This window comes from Sminthopsis crassicaudata, chromosome 3, assembly GCF_048593235.1.
Source record: "Sminthopsis crassicaudata isolate SCR6 chromosome 3, ASM4859323v1, whole genome shotgun sequence".
Lineage (NCBI taxonomy): Eukaryota > Metazoa > Chordata > Mammalia > Dasyuromorphia > Dasyuridae > Sminthopsis > Sminthopsis crassicaudata.
This window is the reverse complement of record NC_133619.1, coordinates 640,475,876-640,494,259: the sequence shown is the minus strand read 5'-3', so window position 1 is coordinate 640,494,259 and position 18,384 is coordinate 640,475,876. Positions and strand designations below refer to the sequence as shown.

The following is an 18,384-nucleotide window of genomic DNA, read 5'->3' as shown; positions in this document are numbered from 1 at the left end:
GTCTAAGAGCTACTTTCCTACTGCTTACAAACATGCCCAGGTCTTCCTCACCCTTAAAAAAACCTTCACTTGATCTGTCCATCTCTCTTCCCTTTTGTAGGTAAACATTTTGAAAAAGCCATCTACACTCAGTACTTCCATTACCTTTCCTTTTACTCTCTTCTTAATTCTACAGTCTGGCTTTTTACCTCATGATTTAACTAAAACTGCCTCCTCCAAAGTTGCAAATGCTCTCTTTATTGCCAAATCTAATGGTGTTTTTTAAAAGTCTTCACCCTTGACTTCTCTGGAGCCATTAACACTCTGTATTGCTCCCTCTTTCTTGCTCCTGGCTTTTCTCCAGATTATCTCTGGTTCTGTCAGTTCGTTCTTAGTCTCCTTTGCTGGATCTTCATCCAAGTTGCTAATGAGAAGTGTCCCACAGGACTCTGTCCCGAGTCCTCGTCTTTTCTTACTGCATACTGTTTCTTTGGTGATCTCATTAGCTTCCATGGATTCATTAATCATCTCTGTTGACTCTCAGATATAATTATCTAGCCCTTGTCTCCTAACCTTCACATTTCCACCTGCCTACTGGACATCTCAAACTGGATGTCAACATATGGAAAACAGAATCCATTATTATTTCTAACCCCCCCCCCCTATTTTTCTAACTTCTCTTTTCCATCAAGGCTATCATTATCTTTCTAGTCAGACAATCTTGAAGCCTAGTTGTCATCCTTGACTCTTTGCTTTGATACCCACTCCCCCTTTGAATCTCTTGCCAAAGCTTGTCAATTTTACCTTCATAACATCTCTCCTTTCACACTGCTACATATTAGGATAAATTAGAAATAGTGAATAGAGAGAAGCCACTATACTATCCTATCTATATCTTATTTGTACATACCTGTGAGCATGCTGTCTGCCCTACTAGATGGTGAGCATCTTGGGATCAGGGTCTGATTTTTTGTCTTTCTTTGTGTCCCCAGCACTTAGCACATTCCTCACATGGTATGCACTCAAATACTCATTGACTTTTTGACATACCATCAATGTCATACAACTTCTCTTTGATCCCTCAAAGAATCTATAATTTCATCAGGATGGCAGTTAACCTCCATGGGTTTAGTAGAAAGCTCTTCACAATTAACTGTGGCCACCAAGCAATACTCCCTGGGGGAGCAACTTTTGAGGGTGAGCATCTCTACATTCAGCAACCTATAATGAATTGATTTGCCCATGCCTATTGCATTCCCAGAGCTTGGACTCCAAGGACAAGGTCACACTTTCTTTTACCCATAAGGAGACATCAGGAGAAAATTTCAAGGGATTTGTATGCAGGCTCCTTAGGGACTTTTGATTTATTTAGACTCCCTGTGCATATTTCATGGACCAGGAGAGTTAGGAAGGCATTTTGGAGGCCATCTTGTATAACTTTCATTTTACTGATAAGCATTCAGGTGACTTGATCGAGGTCACACAGGTAATTAATTAGTGACACTGGTCTTCTGACTCCAAATATAGTGCCCTTTCTCCTTTACATGATGCTGTATTCTATCATGGGTGACTCATCATAATTTCACGTGGTTCATGTGTTGTCATGAGACAGACAAAAGATCTTTCACTTTGGGAACCTCCAAATTTAGCTCCAATCTAAGATATTCAGGCCAACACATTTGATAGGACCTATTCAGGCCAGCATATTTGATAGGACCTATTCAGGCCAGCACATTTGATAGGACCCAAGATTCTAATGGCATTGATTGGTGATTAAAATGGGAAAGGATTTTGGAAATTATCTACCTCGATATTATCTTACAGATGAGGAAATGGGAGGCTATAGGTATGAAATTGTCAAGCTAGGACTTTAACCTGGGTTCTCTGACCCCAAGTTTAGAGTTTTTCACCCAAACCACACTAGACAGGTTGAGAAAACAGGTTAAGTAATTGGGAATCAACAGTCAGACACCTTGGGAATGTTTATCTGGGAGAAGGCTGAAGGGAATATGATGGGCTTCTTCTAGCATCTGAAGACATATTGTTTGGAAAGAGAAATTGGAACTTTTAAAATTTGGTCTCAGAGGAGCCAAAGATGGAAATTCTAAGAATCATGTAAAGGCAAACTTCTCCGGCAAAATTCAAAAAGGGAAGTCATGGGTTCTCCTTCATTGGAAGTGTTCTAGCCAAGAGTGAATGAGCCCCTGTTGAGTGTTCAGAGAATCCAAGTTCATTTACAAAGTGCCCTGGGAGACCTCTGAATCCCTTCTAAATCTGAGACTTGGTTATTGTTGTGATTAGGAGAGTTGAAAGGACCCTCAGAGAATATTCAGATTAACTATTTCATCTTGTAATTCAAGGAAACTGAGATTCATCCAGGGACAGGAACTTGCCTAAAATCCAGTTGGCTATGGCAGACTTGGGACTTAGACAAATACTGTTTCCTGTTGATCATGGCTGGGATGCTGGAGGATTTACTGAACACTTTTTTCATGGCTGCTATGAGAAAAGCCTCCTTCAGTGCTGAGGAAATTACTTCTCAGAGAGGTCACCAGGGGAACAGAGGGCCACAGTGGCCTCCAGCCTCAGGTATGTTAGTCCTTTTCAATACACCTTTTGATAGAAGGTGGTAATGAGGCTGGAAGGGTGAGGATCATAGGTCTTGATAATGGTAGGAAGATGTGAAACCCCTTTTTGTGCAATAGGAAATTGAAAACTGACCAACATTCTGGGATTTCTAGTTCAAAGGGTCAATCACTTCCTCTTTCAGTTTTGGAAATGATTTTGAACTAATTTTTCAAATGTATGACAAGTTAGAAGAATTCATAAATGGATGTGCAAGACTGAGAGGAAGGAGTGAGGCCTTCAAGCTGGAGCCCTGCCAGTTGTGCTGCAGAAGATGGCTTCTACAGGCACTGGGGCAGAAAAACTGAAGGGAAGCTAACAGTTGTCCTCAAGGACTTAGGGAATTTTGGGGGAAAACCAAAAAACTCTGCTCTTTCTCCAAATTCCCCTCTTCATGTCTATCAGACACTCTTTTGTTCCTTTTACCTAAATATTTTCTATATCCTAAATTCTGCCTCAAAGGGACCATGAGTTAGTTGGAAATCAGCACAAAATTAAATTTACAGAGAGCCAACCCTTTTCCTGAGCCCTAAGAATCTTCCCAATTGGGGCTCTTAGCTAGTGTGATTGTTCTACTGATTTTCAGGCTGACAAAGTGGCAGAGCCCTCATGTGCACTTGAAGGTCATCATACTGCCCCAGGATAAAAAAATCAATAATTGTAATAGGGTGTAACTTCAAGCAGGGGAAAAAGAAGGGTATTGAGGTTAGGGCTGTGTCAGAATGGATAACATCGTCCCTCTGGGAGGAGAGGCGCATTGCCTGGGAAGGACCAATTTTGTCTTACTGCAAGGAGAAAGGCAGAAGAAAAGGATCCAGTCCTGCAGGGCCAGCTACACAATGCACAGTGACACTGAACAGCATTCTACCTGTTATTTTCTTTAAGAAATCCTAGAAAACACTCTTCTTGAGATCTAGCTTGTGGATTTCTGTGTGTAGGCTGGAGAATAAGAGATTGGGAAGGGATCCGGTGCAAACTGGAGAATACGGCTGCTGGTATGGAGAAGCAAGGACAGGAATAGGGCGGATCACTGAGAACAGGGTCCAGGCTGAAGTCAATGGTGGGAAGACCTTTACAAGACAAACCATCTTTGCTGGAGAGGCCTTAGAATGGGTATCAAACATGTGGCCCCAAACACTCCAGAACCAAATTATAATGTCATTGGGGAATATTTAACAAAATCAATAAAAAATACAAGAATGTATTAAGTAACATTACATTTTAAAACTAAGATAGTATGCTGCCCATAGAGATCCTTATGTACAGATCCTTCTTACAGATCAATGACTCTATTTCTATTTGAGTTCACATCACTTCCTTAGGGGATGTCAGAGTTGGAAGGGACCTTGGAACAGGGGATGTCAAGGTGTAGAAGAGGCTTACAACATAGTTATTTAGAGTTTTAGGCTTTTTCACATAAACAAAATCAATACAGCTAAAAGAAAAACGTAACTGGCAAAATCTTTGCAGGAATTTCTCTAACCAAAGTTTTGTACGAAAGTTGTGTAAGAACCTGACTAAAATTGTTAAGAATAAAAGCCATTTCTCAAATGATAAATGGTCACAAAATATGGAGAAGCAGAAAAAAAATGCCAGGCTCTGCAAAACCATATTTAAAAAAAAATGCTCAAATCCTAATTAAATGCAAACTACAGCAAACCTGAAGTTGTACTGACACCCGGCAGATAACAAAAAAGAAGAGTTGCTGGAGGGACTATAAAAAACAAACAAAACAAAAAAACAGGAGACATCCTGATCCAGGAATAAAGTGTCAGGTTCATATGAATCCTTTGCTTTATGATCGTTTTTTGTAAATGAGACAATTAAGGCCCCAGGAGGTAGCTCATCTAAAGTTACGGAAGGGAGGGCAAGGAGGTGGCGCAGGGATAGAACGCCAGGCTTGGAGGCAGGAAGCTCTGAGTTCAAATGCTACCCTCGGCCAGTCATTTAACCCTGCTTGCCTCAGTTTGCTTATCTGTAAAATGAGCTGGAGAAGAAAACCAACAATCCAAAAGAGCTCAGGAAGAGTGGGACATAATTGAATGACTGAACAAAGGTCACATGCAGAGACCACCAGCGCACAGGGGACATGACACACATCTCCTTGGAGCACTGAAGCTCAGAAAAAGTGAAGCCTAAGCTGAAAGGAAGGGTCCCAGGTCCTGTCCAGTGGGTCTGGGGGAAGGAAGCACAAGGTCGGAGTGGCAGGGCTCCTGCAGCCTGGGGGCACCCCAAAGACTCACACACCAGGGCAGAGGAAGCAGCTTTATTGTGGAGACTCGGGTAATGTCTGTCGTCCAAAGCAGAGTCCCTCGGGTGGAGGCAGGAGGGGTGAGAGGGCTGAGAGCCTTAGGAAAGCCCAGGGCCTGGGGGCTCCTCAGGAAAGGAACAGGCAGCAGCCATTGGCTGGAATCCAGCTCGGAATATGGGATGGCGGGAGGTGGAGGCGTGGTGCAGACGGGCCTCATCTCCATGTGAAGGGTCAGGGTCAGAGACCAGGGTCCAGGGGCTCAGAGCCGGGTAAGGAGGCGTCCCCCGAGGGCCAGCAGGGACCCCAGTCTCACCTGCCGTGGTCCCAGGTCCAGTGAAACCCCTTGATTTTTCTCGGCCCAGCGGCCCAGTAAGTTCCTCTTTTCCTCCTCGTCCTCACAAGCCTCACTCAAGGCAATGGGCCCGGGTGTCCAGAAGCCGTCCAGCAGACTGCAGTTGGACCAGGACCCGCAGCCCCACAGGGCCAGGGGCAGGGAGACGTTGTCTGAGGGACAAGAAGAGGTGAGGATGGGCCGGACAGGCCCCCACAGAGCCGGGCCCCAAGTCCCCCGACCCGGCCCAGGCCTTACTGGTCATGAGCTTGAGGACCCCTCGGTAGCAGCGGCTGCTCGGGGGGCAGGAGACCGAGGGTGAGTCCTTGGGGCAGGATTCCAGGGCGGCGCAGGCCTGGCACCGGGGGCCGCCGGGCACAGAGGTGCTGCTGTTGGGGTTTCTGGAGCCAGCTGGGGAGGGGCAGAGATGGGGACTCTCAGGGCCCCGAACAGTTTTCACAGCCTGGAAGCGCCCAGATCAGAGGAGGGGGAGCGGAGGCCAGGGGGCCCCAGGGTGGGGAAGGCCCGGTCCAAACCTGGGGCCATTTCCTCCCTCTCTGACAGCAGGGCTCCTGCCAGAATCTCCCACTGGGGACACAGGAGGTGCTGCATAAATTCTCCCACTGGGGACACAGGAGGTGTTGCATAAATGTTCCCGCTGGGGACACAGGAGGCACAGCATAAATGCTCCCGCTGGGGACACAGGAGCGCTGCATAAATGCTCCGGCTAGGGACACAGGAGGCGCTGCATAAATGCTCCTGCTGGGGACACAGGAGCGCTGCATAAATGCTCCTGCTGGGGACACAGGAGGTGCTGCATAAATGCTCCTGCTGGGGACACAGGAGGTGCTGCATAAATGCTCCTGCTGGGGACACAGGAGCGCTGCATAAATGCTCCTGGTGGGGACACAGGAGCGCTGCATAAATGCTCCTGGGGACACAGGAGGCGCTGCATAAATGCTCCCACTGGGGACACAGGAGGCGCTGCATAAATGCTCCCGCTGGGGACACAGGAGCGCTGCATAAATGCTCCTGCTGGGGACACAGGAGGCGCTGCATAAATGCTCTCGCCCTGGCCCGCTCCTGGGGGGAGGGGACCAGTTACCAGACACATTCCAGACGGAGGCCGAGGTGCTGTCGTCGTTGCACAGGTCCGTGGGGCACATGTGCACGTAGAGGGTGATGCTCACTTCGGGGGGCTGGCGGTACTGGGACACCCCGGTGGTCTGCAGCCCCGGCAGGATGCAGCCCTTACTGCGGAAGGAGGCGACCACGGGGCCTGGGGGGAGGGGAGAGGGGCGGCGCTGGGGGAGGGGCAAGGGAGGGGCTGCTGGGGGGGAGAGGGGCTTCTGTGGAGCCTAGGAGAGGGTGGGGTGTTGGGGAGGAGGAAGAGGATGAGGGGGATTGTGGGGGATAGGAGGCTCAGAAAAGGAGTCTGAGGGGAGGGAACTGGTGATTCTGGCCTAGGGACTGCTGGCGGGGCTGTGGGGGAGGGGGGAGGGGGGAGTTGCAGGGAAGGAGGGGGAGGGGCTGGGGCTGGGGGGGGGGGTGCCTGGGGGGCGGGGCCCAGCCTCACCGGTGGACACCCGCAGCAGCGTGTGCTGGCACACTTCCAGCTTCTCGCACTCCTGCACAGCCGAGGCCGGGCCGGGGCCGGGGCCGGGGCTGGGGCCGGGGGCCGGGCCGAGCTGGGTGAGCGGCAGCTGGTGGCAGCGAAGCTCCGCTGTGCCTGTGGGGGGGGAGACTCGGTCAGCCTGCGAGGCGCCCCCCCCCCCCACCCTCCCCCACGTCCGGCTGGGCCCGGCTCACGCACTGCTGAGGCAGAACCACAAGTGGCAGAGCGCAGCCCCCAGACGCAGCTTCCCCGCCATGGTCTCTGCAGCAGCGCTCTGACCCATGGTGCCAGAGGGGGCGACGTTCTATTGGGCGGCTCCACTGAAGCGGGAAAGAATGACCTCACCCATTGGTGGAGCTACCCGAGGGTGCAAAGTGGCATGCACCTTGGCGCCTATTGGTCACCACCGCGAAGCAAGCTCGAGGCGTCATTGGAGGAAAGGAAAGGGGGCGGGACCTCTAAGTGAAAGCACCGCCTCTCCGCTTTCCTCCTCCCCACCCATTGGTTCGATTCTTCCTGTCCTTTACCCCTTTGCTAAGGCTTCTGGGCTAAGCAGAGGCTGAGGCGGCTGAGGAGAGAAAGGGAGGGGCTGTGGGTGTGGGTGAAGCAAGTCTGGGGCCGCACGGGAGGCCGGGAAGTCAGTCTGGAGGCAGGATGGCTTCTTAAGGTGCGGAGGATTAAAAGCAGCCGGTATTCATATTGGGACACGCTCAGCCACCTCATTTTAGCCTCACAGTGACCCGGAGGCGAGCGCTGATGTTAGACCCGTGCTGCAGATGAGGTAATTAAGAAACTTGTCCAGAGTGAGTCTGCAACTCCCGGCCTCCCACCCATGCGCTTCATGCGCTACACGGCGCCACCTAGAGGTCTCTGAGGTGCCGTAAGGATCAAGTGAGAAAATAATTGCATAATGCGTACCACAGGGCCTGGTACACAGCAGGTGCTACATAAATGCTTATTTCCTTCCTTTCTCCTGGTTTGGAAGGCACTTTCTTTGGGATTGCTAGGAGTAGGACAGAACCATTGGTCACAAAATGGGAAAGAAAAGTGCGGGGGTGGGGAAAGAGAAGCTCTGGGAGGGCAAGGGAGTTTCCAAAAATGGATGATTCAGCTGGGCACAGGGGCACGGGCAATTTGGCGGGTGGGATGGGAAATCTGGTGTGGGAGGGGGAGCCAGAGGGGGGGAGGGGGAACAAAGACAGAGGCGGAGAAGAGACACCCGGAGGGAAAGAGACAGAGACACAGAAAAATGGACACAGAGACACAGAGAGAGGGATGAAGACACAGACACAAACAGAAAGACAGAGACAGAGAGAACCCGACACAGAGAAACAGACAGAGGGATGGAGACACAGACGGAGAAAGAGACAGACAGACAAGCAGAGAGACTGACACAGAAACGGGCACAGAGACACAGAGAGAGACACAGTCACAGACAAAGAGACTCAGACACAGAAACAATGCCTTGGGGCCCAAGGGCTCAGGCCTCGCCTTCCCCAGCAACTTGACCTTGCCCCTCCCTGGCCAGTGGCTCTGTGGAGTCTCAGAGGGGCACAGGAGACTTGTATGGCCAGGCCCTCCCCAATGTACCCCCTGAGAAGACTAAGATCACCCCCCTCCTTGTCTATCCCAGAGGTTTTTGCTCCCACAGCCCGGTTGCTTGGAGCCCCCTAAACCGCCCAACAACAAGGGGTAAAGAAGCTCCCACACACCAAACAAAAATGGGTCATTTCCAGAGGGTGAGATGGCCCCAGTGATATGTAGTTTTCTTTCAGTTTGGAGTATGGCAAGAGTAGGGTAGAGGTTTTCCCCTCTCAGTCTCTCTGCTTGTCTGTCTGTCTCTTTCTCCGTCTGTGTCTCCATCCCTCTCTCTGTTTCTCTGTGTCGGGTTCTCTCTGTCTCTGTCTTTCTGTTTGTGTCCCCCCTCCCATTAGTAGCAAATAGGCCCTACCCAAAGGGAGATCCAGGCAAATCTGCTGCACCTAATACCAAAGAGCATATGAAATTTCCCCAGTGGGTCCCAGCCTCCTCAGGGACAATGCAACAGGGTTCTGAACTCATCCCACGATTGGATAACTAGGTCATTTTAAGAGGACAGAATAGGGGAAGCATCAGGAATGGTCAAGAGCATCTGGACATGAGGGATTGAGCTCGTGGGGTTTCTAGGCCAGCAGGACTTTCAGCCCATAAGGATCTCCAAGCAAGCTGTCTGGATTCACAATCAAGGCAAAGAGTCTAGATTGTCTGAAGGGAACAAGAGAAATAATGAACATTTTTGAACTGGCTCTAGAGATAGTGCCAGGCATGAGTGGAGCAGGGATGCTTCTTGCCTCCCTAGCCTCATAATTCAGCTGGTACAGAAATGCAACAGCTATAGGGATGGAAGCATTCAAAGGAGGAAAAGTTGTCACAAAGAAACTGGAAAAGTTGTCACAAAGAAACTGGTTTGACTTGTAAGAAAAACAGACTACTTACAGTCTTAAACAAAAGAGAAAAATACTAATTTGTTTCTAGTACATCTTCAAAACTTGGGTATTCACTAAAGAGAATCTCAGATAGAAACTGTCTCTGCAGGGTTCTCCCAATGCAAGGGGTCCAATATTTACCCCAGAGAGGGCTCCTATCATGTTATAAAGGAGAAAGCTGTAATACAGATAGACAGTAATCAAGTCAAGTCAAAGAAAGGAATGAGATGCTGGGAAATCACAAGACCCATGTACAGGTGGGTTAAGCCTAAGGATTTTAAAAATTGTTTTGCCCTTGAGAAAGGCCTCCCATATATCATACAAATCTCAGAGAGCAGAAAACAGCTGTGGACAAGCTTTCATTTGAGCAAGTGGCAACTGACTTAGGGAGTTGGACTGTTTGTATTCCATGTGAGACTGAGAATGGGGAGTCCCAGAAAGTGAATTAAGACTTTGGGATTGGAAAGCACTGGCTTTGGCCTACCTCGGTGACCAAGCCACAAAGAGGGAATGCTGAAATCAAGACCAAGATCAGTATTGTGGGGATGACCTAAATGGAACAGCAGGAGTGGGAACCAGAGTGCAAAGAGATCCTGAGTATTAGAGACTATTAGCCGTAGGCAGAGATGGAGAAAACAATTGCTCACTTTTTTTTTCATTTATATGTCAAGGTCTAGTTTGGGGGTCTCAAACACATACTCCTCCCATTTTTTTCTTTATAATCTTTATAATCTGACAGCATCAAAGCACGGGGAGGATAACTGGGAAGAGTTATGAAAAAAGACTAGGCAGACAGCTTCAATATGTATAAGCACTCATGCTGTGCTATGATTTTTACAAGGTACTAAGACAGTGGAATTGATAGAGACAATAATTATCTAATTTAGCATGGTTTAGTATGATTGATCTGATCCTACAAGAAGATATTGTTATGGACCATAACTTGAAACAAGGTACTAAGTGGAAGTGAGGAGACAATGGGTTAATTTAGCATTGATTTAATCCTACAATAAATAATGGTTTTTTACTGATGTAATGATTGGTGGGTACTCAGTGTATAGCATATAACAAGAAGCTCTCAGGGCCAGACTCACAAGCCCACTCTCATAGGCAGAGACAGATACATTCCATTTTCCACCTTTGTGCTGGATGGAGGCTTTGGATTTAGAGGGAGCTAGAGGCAGAAGCTGGCAGAGGCAAAAGACTAGCAGCAAGAGCTCTGGGAACCAAGGAGAGAGATAGGCCTCTAAGAAAGCTAACCAGGCCCAAGGAAAGAGACAATACTTGGAAAGAGAAAATAAAGGATCTGGACTTTAACTCCCTGGCTGTGTTTGAGGTGATTATTACATTGAACTGAAAGGAAGGCTGCTCCAGAAGTCTCCCAAGAAACCTGCTCTCAGAAAACACTAAATTTTAGAGAAGAACATTACATTTTGGCGCCTTCATCTGTGACTCAGAAATTAGGGTGAGTACAAGAAGGAAACTTTGTTAAAGGGCTAAAATAGTATTTCAGCTAAAATGGGACAGATGTTTGGAAAACAACCTTTTTTTCTCTTCAAAGAAAATGTGTAGAGAGCATTGTCAGGGTCATGAAAAGCCGAGGTTTAATTATAATTTGGGAGCAGATGACTGAACTTTTAGAAACTGTACAGTACACATCTCCTTGGTTCTCTAAGGAAAAAGAATTGGATCTAGAGGAGTGGAAATTAGTAGGAGAACAACTATGTCAATTCTACAATAAAAATGGACCTGACTCAATTTCCAAAGACACACTTAATACATATAATTTAATGCAACTGGCTTTAGGAAATTATATAAGTTATAGAATAAGGAAAAGGAGAAAGAACAAGAGGGACAGGTGCCAAATAAACTTGGTGAAAAGAATGAACCATCAGATAAGAATGGAGTTCAGTACAATTCTGAGTGTGGCACTTCACAGCAGGAGCATTTCCAATCCCCTGACCTCCCTCCCTCAATTAACCCTTCATGAGTTGAGGGAGAAGGAGGAGGGGGAGAGGCAGTGACACAAACAGAATCACCTATTAAGCAGCCTATGACAAGATTACAAAAGGCATTGGTCAAGAGAGAAGGACAGGATATATTTGATTTTAAAATAAATGCATACCCTGTGATTGAAGCGCTTGACTCTTCAGGTCAAAAAATGAGAAGATACACTCCTTTTGATTTGGAAAAAGTTAAAGATTTGAAAAAAGGTCGCACTCTTTATGGGACTACATCATCTTATGTTAAGATGTTATTAGATAATTTGGCTTATGAAATCCTAACCCCCAGTGATTGAAAATCCATAGCAAGGCCATGTTTAAAATCTGGACAAAACTTGTGGCTTTCGGAATATCATGAATTATATAGGATTCAAGCCATAAGCAATAGGCAAACAGGAGTTAATATAAAAATCACTTATGACCAAATAGCAGGTGAAGGTCAGTATGGAGAGAATTCAGAACAGATTGATGAGCAGATTGCAACTGCTGCTTTTATAGCTTGGGGTACCCTTCCAGGAAAAGATTGATGAGAAGCCTTCACAAAAATAGAGCAAGGTCCCAATGAACCTTTTGCTGATTTTGTGGGACATCTGCAAACAACTGTCACAAGAACCATTGGAGAAAATGCAGCTACAGAAATAATGACCAGACATCTGGCTAAGGAAAATGCTAATGAGATTTGCAAAAGAATCATATGGGAACTACACAAAGATGTTCCTTTAGAGGAGCTCATAAGACACTGTGCCACAGTGGGCACAAGTGCTTATTATACACAGACTATGATAAACGTGGGAAGACAGAGTCCTTCTTGGCAAGGGACTTCTAGAGAAACTCGTCGATGCTTTCAATGTGGAAAAGTTGGACATCTAAGAGCCCAGTGCAGGCAAAGAGATAGAATGAAAAGACAAGGTGAGAGAAGACCTAAAACCCTACGGCCGAAATGCCACAAGGGCTTCCACTGGGCTTCAGAATGTACATTGACCCAGGGAAATGAGAGGCAGGGCCCAGCTCCAAGATATCATACAAAAGACAGGTGGGGCAAGATGGCAGCTGAGTTTACACCCAGAGAGTCTTTAGAAGTTCAGGACTCTGATGTGATCTATCAGCCAAAAATGCAATCAGATAGGAGAAAGGGATTACATGATCAACCAACAGAAAAGCAATCAGATAACAGAAAGGAATTACAATTGGAGAGAATACAGGCTTTTTAAACCAACAGGGCAGTGTCCAGTGTAAACAGCTCCAATGCAATTTCCAAGTGATGAGGAGAGATCTAGAAAGTGGTAAATAGAAGAGAATTAGATAGGTTAACTGATTAAGAGAAAGGGTTTGCTTGTTTGAAAAGGAAACAGATGGGTGGCACAAGCACCTGGAGAGAACATAAAAAAAGAAAAATCTGGAAACAAAGGAGAAGATCTAAGAACAAAATCTGCAGGATTCATTGGATTCCCTAACACAAAATAAGACTGTTACAGGACTTGAAAATCTACAGGATTCATTGGATTTCCTAATACAAGATAAGACTGTTGCAGGACTTGAAAACCAGCAGGAATCATTGGATTTCCTAACACAAGATAAGACTGTTGCCAGACTTGAAAACCAGCAGGAATCATTGGATTCCTTGAGATGAGAAATTGTTGATAAAGACTGTTGCAGGACTTGAAAACCGTCAGGAATCACTGGATTCCCTAATACAAGATAAGACTGTTGCAGGACTTGGAAACCAGCAGGAATCATTGGATTCTCTAACACAAGATAAGACTGTTGCAGGATTTGAAAACCAGGAGGAATCATTGGGTTCCTTGAGATGAGAAATTGTTGATAAAGACTGTTGCAGGACTTGAAAACCGTCAGGAATCACTGGATTCCCTAATACAAGATAAGACTGTTGCAGGACTTGGAAACCAGCAGGAATCATTGGATTCTCTAACACAAGATAAGACTGTTGCAGGATTTGAAAACCAGGAGGAATCATCGGATTCCTTGAGATGAAAAATTGTTGATAAAGACTGTTGCAGGACTTGAAAACCAGCAGGAATCATTGGATTCCTTGAGATGAAAAATTGTTGATAAAGACTGTTGCAGGACTTGAAAACCAGCAGGAACCATTGGATTACTTGAGATGAGAAATTGTTGATAAAGACTGTTGCAGAACTTGAAAACTTGCAAGAATTATTGGATTCCTGGCACATGAACTAATGGACAATGGATTCCTTTTGGACTATTCTAGGACTTATGGACATGTATAATTCCTCATGTTGATTCAGGTTATTTGTTACATCACTACTAGCCTGTGTTATGTTACTATGTGCTTATGTACATAAATTGCATATGTGTAATACCTCCCATATTAATGGATTTATGTATACCTGTTTTATGAGTGAGCCCCTTCAGAAACCTGCTAATCTGATTTGATTTCCCATCTCCTTTTGTGTTTTCATCTCCCTTCCTGAGATGTCAGGAAGGGTGTGATCACTTGTTTTTATGATGTTTTCACTCCTTTTCTGAACAGTCAGGGAAGGTGTGAACATCTTTTTTTGGGTTCTCATCTCCTTGAGAAATCAGGAAAGTCATGACCACCTATATTCTAAATCAAAAGAAAGTGGGAAATGATATGATTCTTACAAGGTACTAAGACAGTGGAATTGATAGAGACAATAATTATCTAATTTAGCATGGTTCAGTATGATTGATCTGATCCTACAAGGAAATGTTATGGGCCAGAACTTGAAACAAAGTACTAAGTGGAATTGAGGAGACAATGGTTAAATCTAATTTAGCATTGATTTAATCCTACAACAAATAATGGTTTCCTAGTGATGTGATGTACAGCATATAAGCAAAAAGCTCTCAGGACCAGACCCACAAGCCCACTCTCAGAGGCAGAGACAGATTCATTCCATTTTCCACCTTTGTGCTGGCTGGAGGCTTTGGATTCAGAGAGAGTTAGAGGCAGAGGCAAAGGACTAGCTGCAAGAGCTCTGGGAACCAAGGAGAGAAATAGGCCTCTAAGTAAGCTAACCAGGCCCAAGGAAAGAGACAATACTTGGAAAGAGAAAATAAAGGATCTGGACTTTAACTCCCTGGCTGTGTTTGAGGTGATTATTACATTGAACTGAAAGAAAGGCTGCTCCAGAAGTCCCTCAAGAAACCTGCTCTCAGAAAACACTACATTTTAGAGAAGAATATTCCAATGCGGTTCCTTTTTTTTTTTTTTTTTTTTTTTTTTAACCATGTGGCCATCATACATGGAACACCTGAATTAATGTGGCTTGTTGGAATAATTTGAATGAGAACTACCTGGTTGAGTCCTAGGAGTTAGTGTCCTGCCTGTTTCTGTTACACTCCTAGGACTACTCTAACCTGGTAGCTCCCCTTAGAGCTACTCTTAATGCCCGTCCGTCGACGGCATGGCTAGGCTACACTTAACCTGTCTTCGGGCACCAACCCGGATCCCATAGAGACAGACCACCATTAGTAGGGGTGAAGTGAAAGAGAACTTTATTCTGAGATAGCACATATTTATACCCCACTGATGATATGGGGGAAGGGGGAAGTCCTCTAGGAACCTGGCATAATGGGATTGGCCCGAGAAGAAGGAGGGAGGCATGCTAGGCTTTGAGAGCACTAAGGAGGGAGGCATGGTACCTGGAATCAGACACAGCCTCTTGGGGCTATGCCCCACCTCCATGTAGGACTCGCCTGAGCCTCAGAACCTCTCAAACCTCAAGTCCTCCCACATGCCTTGAACTGCATTCCTTGCTTCTAGAGGCTTTTTTACCCTTACAGTTTCCATTCCTATATTTTTCACCAAAATCTTCTCCACATTAATCATTTTGAGACAAATGAGTATCCATACCAGGGAAGGCAAAAAGTTCATCCTCAATACATATTGTCCAAGCAAAATATATTAAATAAAAATTTCTTAAATAATAAAGCTTTTTATTTTCAAAACATGGGTAGATAGTTTTCAACATTTACCCTTGTAAAACTTTGTGTTCCTGATTTTTTTCTCCTTCTCTTCCCTCATCCCTCCCCTAGACAGAGAGTAATCCAATATATGGTAAACATGTGCAATTCTTCTATACATATTTCCGCAATCATGATGCACAAGAAAAATCAGATCAAAAAGAAAAAAAAATGAGAAAGAAAATAAGAAGCAAGCAAACAACAACAACAACAACAAAATTGAAAATACTATGTTACGATCCACACTTAATCTCCACAGTCCCTTCTGCAGTTGCAGATGGCTTTTTCCATCACAAGACTCTTGGAATTGTCCTGAATCACCTTGCTGTTGAAAAGAGCCCATCCATCAGAATTGATCATAACATAATCTTCTTGTTGCTGTGTATAGTGTTCTGGTTCTCCTCACTTCACTCAGTTCATGTACATTTAAATAAAATTCTTTACAACTGACTTGAAACATTTGGGATACTGTGATCTTCCAAGGCTGCTTCCAGATTGGAGTGGAGATGTAGTAACCCCAAACATAGCTCCACACATTTTATACCAAGCTTCCCTGAAGACCCAACTTTGAAACTTGATTCTCTTTAGTGCTAGCACCTTCCCTTCTCTTTCTCCTATGTATACATGGTGTTTTCATATTGTTTTCCTCATTAGATTCTTAAGTTCCTTGAGGAAAAGGTCAGTCTTTTGCTTTTTTTTATATCCTTGGCACTTAGCACAGTGACTAGTACATGGTAGATGCTTAATAAATGCTTGTTGACTTGGCTTTCCAGGAAACATCCCATCCTTAATTTCTAATGTTCCTTCACTTTTCATGGGTTCCAGGGTGGTGACTGACAGGGAAATAAGGTATTAGGAGTCATATTATTTTTGCTTCCAAATCTATATTTTAAAGTTCTTGAATATTGAGAAGACGAAGGAGTCAGAAAGAAAAGTAGAGGAGAGAATTTGACTCATTGTTTTTATCGAGATAAGAGCCATAGAGATAGTCCCTGAACTTAAGAAACTTACATTATAAGAGGGTAAGTCAACACAGAAGAAGGTTGGAAAGAGAGGGGTTAAGGGAGAAGATATGGGGGCACCATTGTTTTTTTTTTTTGTTGTTGTTTTGTTTTTTAATTTTAATTTTATTTTATAATTATAACATTTTTTTGACAGTACATATGCATGGGTAATTTTTTACAACATTATCCCTTGCACTTACTTCTATTCAGATTTTTTCCCTTCCTCCCCCAACCCCCTCCCCCAGATGGCAAGCAGTCTTATATATGTTAAATATATTACAGTATATTTTAGATACAATATATGTGTGTAGAACCGAATTTCTTGTTGCACAGGAAGAATTGGATTCAGAAGGTAAAAATAACAGTTTACATTCATTTCCCAGTGTTCCTTTTCTGGATGTAGCTGATTCTGTCCTTCATTAATCAATTGGAATTGGATTAGCTCTTCTCTATGTTGAAGAAATCCACTTCCATCAGCATACATCCTTGTACAGTATCATTGTTGAAGTATATAATGATCTTCTGGTTCTGCTCGTTTCACTCAGCATCAATTGACGTAAGTCTCTCCAAGCCTCTCTGTATTTCTCCTGTTGGTCATTTCTTATAGAACAATAATATTCCATAACATTCATATACCATAGTTTACCCAACCATTCTCCAACTGATGGACATCCATTCATCTTCCAGCTTCTAGCCACTATGAAAAGGGCTGCCACAAACATTTTGGCACATACTGGTCCCTTTCCCTTCTTTAGTATTTCCTTGGGGTATAAGCCCAGTAGTAGTATGGCTGGGTCAAAGGGTATGCACATTTTGATAACTTTTTGGGCATAATTCCAGATTGCTCTCCAGAATGGTTGGATTCTTTCACAACTCCACCAACAATGCATCAGTGTCCCAGTTTTCCCACAGCCCCTCCAACATTCATCGTTATTTGTTCCTGTCATCTTAGCCAATCTGACAGGTGTGTAATGATACCTCAGAGTTGTCTTAATTTGCATTTCTCTGATCAATAGTGATTTGGAACACTCTTTCATATGAGTGGAAATAGTTTTAATTTCATCATCTGAAAATTGTCCATATCCTTTGACCATTTATTAATTGGAGAATGGCTTTATTTCTTATAAATTAAAGTCAATTCTCTGTATATTTTGGAGATGAGGCCTTTATCAGAACCTTTAACTGTAAAAATTTTTTCCCAATTTGTTACTTCCCTTCTAATCTTGTTTGCATTCGTTTTGTTTGTGCAGAAACTTTTTAATTTGGTGTAATCAAAATGTTCTATTTTGTGATCAATAATGGTCTCTAGTTCTCCCTTGGACACAAACTCCTTCCTCCTCCACAAGTCTGAGAGGTAAACCATCCCATGTTCCTCCAATTTATTTATGATTTCGTTCTTTATGTCTAAATCTTGGATCCATTTTGATCTAATCTTAGTATGTGGTGTTAAATGTGGGTCCATGCCTAGTTTCTGCCATACTAATTTCCAGTTTTCCCAGCAGTTTTTGTCAAATAATGAATTCTTATCCCAAGATTTGGGATCTTTGGGTTTGTCAAAGATTAGATTGCTATTTTTATTCACTATCTTGCCCTGTGAACCTAACCTATGCCACTGATCAACTAGTCTATTTCTTAGCCAATACCAAATGGTTTTGGTGACTGTTGCTTTATAATATAGCTTTAAATCAGGTACACTTAGACCACCTTCCTCTGACTTTTTTTTCATTAGTTCCCTTGCAATTCTCGACCTTTTATTCTTCCATATGAATTTTGTTGTTATTTTTTCTAGGTCATTAAAATAGTTTCTTGGGAGTCTGATTGGCATAGCACTAAATAAATAGATTAGTTTGGGGAGTATTGTCATCTTTATTATATTTGCTCGGCCTATCCAAGAGCACTGAATGTCTTTCCAATTATTTAAATCTGACTTTATTTTTGTGGCAAGTGTTTTGTAATTTTGCTCATATAATTCCTGACTCTCCTTTGGTAGATATATTCCCAAATATTTTATACTATCGACTGTTATTTTGAATGGAATTTCTCTTTGTATCTCTTGCTGTTGGATTGTGTTGGTAATGTATAAAAATCCTGAGGATTTATGTGGATTTATTTTGTATCCTGCGACTTTGCTAAAATTCTGAA

General features: G+C 44.3%; 1 protein-coding gene across 1 annotated transcript; it reads right to left on the bottom strand.

Annotated features, from left to right (window-relative positions):
• Positions 1-4,856: 4,856 nt before the first annotated feature.
• Positions 4,857-7,084, bottom strand: LOC141564488 (testis-expressed protein 101-like). The gene is made up of 5 exons (XM_074307021.1): positions 7,000-7,084; positions 6,763-6,915; positions 6,292-6,465; positions 5,445-5,597; positions 4,857-5,359 (listed from the first exon to the last, which is right to left on the bottom strand). The coding sequence occupies exons 1-5, from the start codon at positions 7,082-7,084 to the stop codon at positions 5,115-5,117; spliced, it is 810 nt and encodes a 269-aa protein (XP_074163122.1). The 3' UTR covers positions 4,857-5,114.
• Between the last annotated feature and the right edge of the window lie 11,300 nt (positions 7,085-18,384).

Excerpts from the sequence above, each read along its gene's own strand:
- LOC141564488 (XM_074307021.1), bottom strand. The coding sequence starts at position 7,084 with ATGGGTCAGAGCGCTGCTGCAGAGACCATGGCGGGGAAGCTGCGTCTG. Across the intron at positions 6,916-6,999 it reads CTTGTGGTTCTGCCTCAGCA|GCACAGCGGAGCTTCGCTGC; the intron begins GTGCGTGAGCCG and ends CCCCCCCCACAG. Across the intron at positions 5,598-6,291 it reads CTCCGTCTGGAATGTGTCTG|CTGGCTCCAGAAACCCCAAC; the intron begins GTAACTGGTCCC and ends GCCCCTCCCCAG.